The 9,443-nt window shown below is 46.3% G+C and overlaps 1 protein-coding gene across 1 annotated transcript in view; it reads right to left on the bottom strand.

Annotated features, from left to right (window-relative positions):
* ADCY8 (adenylate cyclase 8 (brain)) overlaps positions 1-9,443 on the bottom strand; it is a 137,080-nt gene that overhangs the window by 107,280 nt on the left and 20,357 nt on the right. The window contains exon 2 of the mRNA XM_015561453.1: positions 1,273-1,422. Within this exon, the coding sequence (XP_015416939.1) occupies positions 1,273-1,422 (150 nt within the window). The remainder of the gene's footprint in view (positions 1-1,272; positions 1,423-9,443) is intronic.

Below are 9,443 nucleotides of genomic sequence, written 5' to 3'. Positions count from 1 at the left end.
TCCGCCTGGCGGCTGCTCTGCTTTGCAGAGGAACACAACGTATAGTCCCCGGAGAGCCTCATGTTTGGTCCGCAAGGTGCATTCTTTCTCAAAGTTATTCCTCTAAATTATTCTATCGGGTTATTCGGGCCAACTACAATGCATCAGTGATGAGGTTCCATACTGGTTTTAGACAAGAACTTAGAGATTTCCTAATTCTGGATCCTGAGAAGTCCATGGAGGGGCCGGCCATTCAGCCATTTCCTCTGTGCCCCTGGCAGTAACACACGGCGGTGGGAGCTGAGTCTTGTCACCCGGCCTGTCTGCCTCATCCATTACCACACAGACCTGGCTTCCCCATCCCAAAGATCCACGTCTTACTGATGATTTGATCAAATGAAGATGAGGAAGATGCTGTGTCTTTTGCAGCTACTTTCTTTATAATTTCTCATACCAGTATTGCATAAGGCTTAAAATAACAAGTGTGTATCCACAGACTACTTTAAATAAAAAGAGCCTCGTATTGTAGAACATATCCATTGAACATAGAATTCCAAAGGGCACATAAACATGTTGAACGTAAAATATGTTGATTCTATAACCAATTTTCAATACCTTCTTGTTATTCCTCTTTGACAATTGCTCTCAGAGGCTAAAATAGGCACACATTTTTAATGGATGAATAATTTTGATAGGGGAAAAATCTTTATTCTATGAAAGCTAATTTTATTTTGGTGAAACATATAATTTGAAGCTATTTTTAAAATTCTTGTAACATCTGCCCAAGAAACTCCTTTATTTTAATGTCTTTAAACTTGAACTCATAGCTCCTACCGTGACCCTGACCTGCTGTCCCCTCGTCCTGGGAGCCCTGTCATGTTCCATAAATTCTATTATGTTGGGTCATCTTTTGTGAAAGTGAGGTTCAGGTATTAGGAACCTCAAGATTCTTCTGTGGGCTTACTACAATTCGAATTGCTAGCAAAAAAAAAAATTGTATCTGAAATAACAATGTACAGCTTCAGAAACAGGAGGGTCAAAGAGGAGAATTTTAATGGTTTTTAGGAACCAGAGCCTTGAAGCATAGATGTCGGTCAAGAGCAGCAGGAGATGACATTGAGACTAGAATCATTTTATTTCTTGAGGGAACAGTTACTTGAGTGTGGAGGACCTTCCGTAACTATTTTAGACCTGGTAACTCCGTGACACACACTTTGAGAGAACACAGGCAAGTCCAGATACGTTGGGGCAGAAATTAAGCTCAACAGGACTCGCAGCCTTTCCCATCGGTACCTGTCTTTGGTTTTCCGTCTCCAGGCGCAGCCTGGCCTCCACACACCTCCGAGTCTCCAGGAAGGCCTGGCGCTGGGCGCGGTCTGACAGGTAACTGATGAAGATCCCAGCCGTGTTCATGCACATGAATAACACCACCTGGGCCACCACCTGCAACAGAATTGCAGACAGAGCCCGGTCAGGCGGCTCAAAGAGGAGCTGTGTAGAGGCAAAGAGAGAAAATCAATAAACATTTCCACAGCAAATCTTAAGGGAATAATCCCAAAGCTTAGTAGCAGGTGAGCAGAACCAAGTTCTTCATTCAGGTCTTGAGGCAGATGTCAGCCCCTCCGAGGGGCCTCCCATGGCCGATCATCTAACTTAGAGCTTCTCCATCCCCAAGTTAGGATCGGAGGCGTGAAGCAAGACAAGGGGCTCTTTCTCACCTCACTTCTCCTCTCCACGAGCTGAAGGTTTTGGCCTTTTAAGGGGCTGGGAATCAGGTGAGAAAAAGGGAAAAGACTATTAAGACCCAGGGAAAGTATTAGTTGAATAGCAATGTTGTGTTTTGACCTGTGCTTTCAGGGCCTCTTGGGTAGCATCCAAGTCCTGATGTGCTAACTCGAGAAGAGATATCACAGTGTCTGCTGCTTCTCACCTCCAGCGCCTCCACCCAACTCCTAGGCACCAAACTCTCCCGCCCGGAGTCTTAACCCAAAGCACGCGCTCTTGGCGTGTCTTCACAAGTCCTTCTCACAGCTGGAGAATGTGCCCATGTGTGGGCCTCTCTGCTTTTGGACTTAGGTGTGTCTTCATTAGGTTCACACTTTAGCATTAGTGGCTGTACACTGGGCAGAGGGAAGGGCTGCAGAGGAGGGCAGCCCAAGCATTGGAGACTGCGGGGAATATAGGGAGATTGTGGTCATCTCCGCAACCCCGAGGGGGCGTTGGGGTGCTGTGGGGTCCTGGCAAAGTGAGCGGGCAGCCACCCACCAAAGGCCTTTGCACCCACTTGGAGCTTCTGTAACCAGAGACCCGAGTTTGCATCCCTCAGCTCCACCATTTACTAGGCATCTGACCTTGAGCAAGTCACTTTATGCCTTCTTGAGCCTCAACTTTCTCATCTGAACAATGGGAATCAACCTTTGCCTCACAGAAATAATGTACATGTATGTACTAGTATATCTATATATTTATATAGTTAGTATACAAGTGAATATATACGAATGTGCCTAGCACATAACAGATATCCAATGATTGTTGGATATATACAGGGTGTCCCCCCAAAATATATATACGCTTTGAATAATTAATTCCTATGGGTTAAATCTGAAAAGAAAAAAAAATCAATTGAACTATCAGCTGTCAAGTGTGTATACATTTTTGGGGGACACTCTATACTTTAATATAAGGCCATTTCCCCCAAATGCTAGTCTATGGTGTAATAGGTATGTTTTATTTCTTTCATAAATTGTGCATTATAGGTTCTCATACTTCATGTTACAAACTATTCCAGAGGACTATAAAGTATTAAGATCTTTCGTATTTACGCTGTTTTAAAAAGAATGCTATGTGCATTATTTGCTACTCAGGGAACAGTGGAGGGGGATTAGGGAGCTAGCTCAGACAGAGGGGCCTCAAATCCCATCTCAACGTCCTCCTGCCCCCATGACCAAGCAAGTAATTCCCTCACCAAGAGGGCAGACACCACATAGTTTGGTTTGCTGATCTATGTAGAGCTTCGCAGTCTAGCCCAATGATTAATGATCTGGGCTCCCATTTATGCCATTTGTTATAAATTTGGTCCAGTTCATTTTTCTGGCCTTCAAAACCGAACTATTTTCCCAAAATGTGGGATAATCAATGAAAGGACTGCTCACTAAGCACCTGAACGACATGGAGAGGCTGAAGCTTAAGGAGACCTGTTGTGATGTGGCAGGGGGCAGAGTGTAGTCCAGGTGAAGCTGGCTCTTTAAGGACCCGGTGAAGAATGGGATGAAAGTGGTGGGAGGGTCTGTGGGAGTCAGTAAACCAGGCGGAGGAGTAGAGAGTACCACCAGCATCCCTCCCTGCAAGAGCGTGGGCTCTCCCCACAGCTGTCGGCCCTGTGGCCATGCTTCCTGCCTGCCCTTTATAAATAGGCCATGCTGAATTAGAAAAGGGGATTAGAAATAGTACGCAAGGAAGTTTAAAAAATAGCAGAGCAATAAAGGATAGGACACTTCAGTGAAAATCTAAGACAAAGGTAGAGAAGGATGCGGGCATGTTGAGCTCAGCTGGCATCCCATGACAAGAAAAAGTAAATGATGGAAAACCTACATCACAGCCCGAGTTCAATCAGTGGTATCCTGAGAAATGACAAAATTATGAGAGGGAAAGGCAGGCTTTTCAGAAGGTAACAAGAAGAGAACATTTTGAAAACTAGAATTAAAAGAACAAGAGAACAGGGATATAAGGTTTTTTTAAAAAACGGACCATAAAAACCTCTGACATTAAGGAGGAAGCACAAAAGTTAAACGAAACACTAAAAATAGGCAGGATTGGAGGTGAGGAAAAAAATGATTAAACCCTTTAAAAATAGGCAAGAAGAAAATGATGAAGTTAATTTTTTAAATATGAGAAATATAACAGGTGGTAGCACAAACTATAAAGATAAACTATGTTCATGCAAAGTAGCTTCAGGGAGTAAACATTTATTTTGATTCCACTGCCTTCGGAGAGAGAGACAACACAGTTGCCAAAATTGTTCCAAGAGTGCTTTGCAGCCGGAGGCAACCACTGCTTAGACTCTGCCATCTTCCTTGCACGGGACTTGGCAACTTCCATTTACACACCCGACTGCCTACCAGACACGCGTTCTGGCCTTTGCACAATCCAGTAGCGACTGTGTTTGGTCTTATTAGCTCCATTTCACAGAATAGAAAAGTGAGCCTCCCAGGGATAAGTAATTATCTAAGGCCGCCAAGCTAGTATGTGGTATTAAGGCAGCCAACTGCCCTAGTTTGCCTGGGACACAGAACTTTATTTTTAAATGTGGATGGGATCAGGAAAATCAAGAGGAGTTTTCTCACACTTACATTTAGTTAATATGCATTTTAGTTAATAACAAGTTGGGGTGGGGAAGTGGGGGGAGAGAGAAAGAGAGAGGGGGGAGGGGAAGGAGGAGGAGGAGGAGGAGGAGGGGCAGGAGAAGGAAGATGTGGAAGAGGAGGAGGAGGAGGAGGAGGAGGTGGAGGATCAGGGAGATGTGGAGGCGGAAGAAGATGTGGAGGAGGAGAAGAAAAATGAGGAGGGGAAGGAGGAAGGTGAGGAGGAGGAGGGGGAGGCAGAAAGGAGGTGGGGAGGAGGAGGAAGAGGAGGAGGAGGGTGTCTTTCTGAGAAGGCTCCCCATGCAGACTGGGCCTTTTGCAACACTGAATAGGAAATGAAGTCATCCGTATCCACAGGCAGGCAAATCAGATATGTTTTGAAGACCAAAGTGGACACTGATTCAATTCTCCTCCCTCTTTATCTCGGGCCTGTCAGGCGCTGCGTCTAAAGTGTGTGATGGATGCAGGGAGGAGGCGGCCAAGGGTCTGCTGGAGCCTCTCGGGCTCCGGTGAATCGCTGCCCTGCGGGAGGAACCCTCCTGGCCAGGTCACTGATGAAACTGCCACCTTCACCACATCCTCGTGCCTGGCACAGAGGGCAGGGAGGAGCCAGGGACCTGGGTCAGCTGCCTTCCAGTGCTTCTGCTTCTAGGTGTAACTTGAAAAATCTAAACATGGAGCCTGGGGTAGTTTGGTTCTACTTTTGGGGAAAGGTGTGTGTAGGAGACTGTGGCTTAGGGACAATACTGTAGCACCTCCAGCTGGGTTGTGTCAGCCCAAGGGCATCTTTTGTGGTAGTGGGGGGGGGGGGCGGGGAACGGGCCTGAGTCTACAGGGTCCAACGGTGGCATCACGGACTCCAGGACCCCACTCCCAGAATGAGGGAGCACCCTGCTGCTGTCCTGCAGGCAATGCTCTCCAAGAATGGGGTGCCCCCTCCAGAACTCAGTGCCCACTTTAAATCAAAGGCCTCCATCGAGTCCCGCATCCCTGGTGGGTGGAATGCAGGAGTCAGGGAGACAAGGAAGCAGGACCGGCTACTCCTGAGGACCCACCTGGGGAGCCGGCGACGACAGAGCCTGAACACCGGGCCAGGGAGCTTTCGAGTTCCAGCTTCCACGGGCTGAGTGCCTCCCCCGGGGGGCCCAGCAGGAGTCCCATTAACTACAAAATCTGGCTCGTTGGGTTCCTCATGCCAAGGGAGCAGTAGACAAGAGTTCCCATCCAGGTAGGGTTATCTCCTGGCCTGAGAAAGGCATGGTTACCAGAGGCTGAGACCCCTGACAGGTTAGCCAGGGGTGGGCAAACTTTTTGACTCGAGGGCCACAGTGGGTTCTTAAACTGGACCGGAGGGCCGGAACAAAAGCATGGATGGAGTGTTTGTGTGAACTGATATAAATTCAAAGTAAACATCATTACATAAAAGGGTACGGTCTTTTTTTTTTTTTTAGTTTTATTCATTTCAAACGGGCTGTAGTTTGCCCATGGCTGCGTTAGACTCTGGACCATGCCATCAGGTGAACCAACCAAGTCCCACAGAGGGGCTGGCTGAGGGCGAGGGGAATCTGGGAGAAAGAGGAGGAAGACAGTGTATACCACTTGGGGACCCAGGACCAGCTGCAGCAGTGGGGACTTTAATTTATCCCCCCCGCCCCAAGTGCCCCCAAGGAAGAGAGGCCCCGGGGATCGTAGAAGAACCTGTGTGAGGTAGATCCTAGTGGCACAAAGGGTGGACTGTGGTGGATCCTGAGCTGAGTCACTGCATCTGCCTTCAGGAAAGAAGTACAGAGAACGTTCTCCTAGGATTGCTGCTGGCAGGCAGCCCTCAGCTCTCAGCCCCCTTTGAGGAGCTGAAGAGAGCCTTCTCACCCAAGGTCATAGAAGGTCATTATGTACATGGACATACTATATACATGCTCGTAACTCCAACTCAGATATCTCACAAGGTTCTTCCCAGATGCAGAACTCCCCACGGGACTGTTGAAATTGCTTCACAGCTCACCATGTCCTTTCGTCTATTTCCATTTCTTATTTCTGTCGCATGGGTGCTGATCCCAGCAGCATCCCCTGATGAGCCTCCTACACAGCCATCTCCCTCTCAGAGCCTATTCCTCAGAGGATCGAACTGTAACAACCAGAAAGCACTACCCTTACTAATGCAGCCAGACTCGGTATTTGTTGAATGAATAAATTTATTGAATGATCAATTTAATTAATGGATTTAATTAGTTTGTACCATCCAGTCCCTTAGATGGATGGTGATGGTGACTGTCTCATGATTAATTTCCTCCTTTCTTCATCCATTGGGTAAATATTTACTGAGCCCCAAATAGGACGAAGGCACTGATTTAGATTCCAGTGGCAAACAGGACAACTAAGTTCTCCTTTCTATGGGCATCCAGTGGGGACCTTAATGTAGATCAAATGGTTCAAGAACAATCTCTCTGGGGATGAAATACTTAAATGAAACCTGGAGAACACGGGGAGTTGGCCAAGAAAAGAGGCAGGAAACACTTCTTCTGAGGATGGTGACCCGACAGTGTGTGCAGCGGGAGAGGGCCCTTGTGTGAGCTCTAATCTTGTCTCACCTGGTGCTCTTGGCTGGAACCACTTCTTGATCATGGTGAAAACCACAGAGCATGATATCCACCCTGTATCTCTACCCGAGACTCCTCTGTTCTCCCAGTGATTCGCACAAATCAGAATCACCTTGTCCTCGCCAGCTTCCCCGCCACCTCCCCCTCCTCCCTCCCCAGCAGATGGCGCTGTCGCGGAGGTGGTGGCAGCAGTTCCTAAGGAAGTTTGTGGTGTGAGCGTGAAGGAGGTGTCCCACAGTGCCATAGTTACTATGGCAATTTTTATTGGGTCATCGGGTTTGAAGAAACATTTGGATTCATCATTAGTTACTGAGCTGAAAATAGCATCTTCTCAAGAGCTTCTTTTCTCTTCAAATGCATCTGTTCGGGGTTGCCTAAGTCCAGTAGGCACCCAAAATTGGAGCATTTCCCCAAGTCACTGACGTCTTAATCGTGACTCACCCAAGGAAGCCCATGTTATCTTCTATTTTACTTTACAAAAAAAAAGGGGAAAAAAGAGTTGCTTAGGTCCAAATTGAGTAGCCCAATTCAGACAGAAGGTGGCTTTACCTGGAATAACTTTATAAAGTTTCTCAGCTGTACTATTTTCAGGGTGGGGCGACAAAGTTGTCTCTCAGCAACCCTTTTTGTGATGAGGACAGAGAATAGAGTGGTTTAAAAGGACACTCTATCTACAGACAAACCTTGGTCAACATCTGCAGTAGGGAATAAATGGAAGCTAATCTGTTAACCAGGGTTTCAGCTACCCTTACTTTTCCAGGCATATTCATTTAATGTCTAAATGAAATAAGGTGTTCTTCCAAAATGTAAGGTGATGGTGATGATGAGTGAGTGCAGTGTTTTGGTCTACAATGCTGAGTTACATACACTTTGTGCCACATTAGGCAGCAAGAATATACCAGAAGCCAGGAACATAGGTCTCCAGCCCACGGTGACTCATGCCTAATACCATCCTGTTCATATTCCCCCCCCCCCAATATGCTTATTCTGGATTTGAATTCTACTTCACCAATTTTTAAACGTAGGACAATTAACCTTCAGGATGGCCCTTGGGTAGAAGATGGTCACACAGAAAAGCCCCTCCATGGTGCCTGGTACTCTAACCCAGCAGTGCAAAGGTCTGATTCTGGGATCTTTTCCCCAACTCATCTCAATTAATTTTATTCCACAGCATGCTTAAGGGACTGTTATTCTCAGGAAGATGGTTAGGGTTAAAATAATTTTAAAAACTGGAAAACTCTGCCTTTAACAAGTTGTGGGTAGATAAGGCTACTTAACCTCTCTAACCTTCATACTCCTCCGATGTTAAATGGGGTAATAATTGTGTGTTTCGTAGGTTGTTGTGCCTGAGAGAGGTAATTACATGGAGCCCTTGGCATATGATGAGCATTCAATACATGTTAGCTGTTACTATCAATAGTTATTTATCCTCATCTAGACTGTGTGTTCCTTTAGTGAGGGTTATGTGTCATACTTAGTTCTTTTGGATTCCATAGCTATTGTGGCAATGCCCTTATTTTGCAAACTGGCATTTTTGAAAATGAAAGGAGACAGGCATACACCTAGAGTGTCCTGGACACTCCGTGATGTATGGGCATCCTACCCGTGGCACATTCTGCTGGGCGAGGCACAGGCCATTTGTGTAAGTCTTCAGACTCTATTCCTGGGCAACTGCCTAATGAAGAGCAGTAACTTCAAATCAGTAAGTGCACAGCTGTAATCTCTAGGGATACGTCAGTGGACCAAATAGACTCCACCACCCTATGGGGACACAGATAATAAACAAAAAGGTAAAAAATTATAGCATTTCCTGTGCACGGGTGAAAAGTGTGATGGAGAAAAATAAGGCTGATTAAGAGAAGAAAGGAATGGGAGAAGTGAGGAGCTCTTCTTCCTTCATATGGGTCAGGGAAGGTATCTCTGATAAGGTAGTATTTGAGCAGAAACCCAAAAAAGGTGAGCAAACCATGCAGCAGTTCTCCAAAGAAATAATGGAAAGCATACATCCCATTAGCAACAAGCATGCACAGCAATTGCCCCGATGAAGTAAAAGGTAAAAATGAATGGACGATGGATAAGATATGAGCTAATCAACGTCACAGGGACTTTTGAAACTCACTTCAGATATGCCTATTGTCTTCTCTGTAACTTTGGCTATTGGTCTTTAAACAATTCATAACAGACAGCTGGCTTTATCCAGCTGTTACCATTACAAAAATAATAGTTACCGTATTTGCCGGCGTATAAGATGATTTTTTGGCCCTGAAAAATATGCCTCCAAGTGGGGGGTCGTCTTATACGCCAGGTACACTTCAGATAGACTGCCCATAGTGCTTGCCCCGTGCCATAGTGGCCTCCCAATGCCCGCACACTTCATTCCACATACCGTTCAGGCATCAGCAGCGCTGCTGGGTGTATGCTCGGCTGTTACGCGATTTTGCTGTTATGCGATTTTACCACACTCGCAAAATCGCACACAGCCGAACATACACCCAGTATCATAGCG

Source organism: Myotis davidii, unplaced genomic scaffold, assembly GCF_000327345.1.
Source record: "Myotis davidii unplaced genomic scaffold, ASM32734v1 scaffold30, whole genome shotgun sequence".
NCBI lineage: Eukaryota > Metazoa > Chordata > Mammalia > Chiroptera > Vespertilionidae > Myotis > Myotis davidii.
This window is presented reverse-complemented; position numbering and strand designations above follow the sequence as displayed.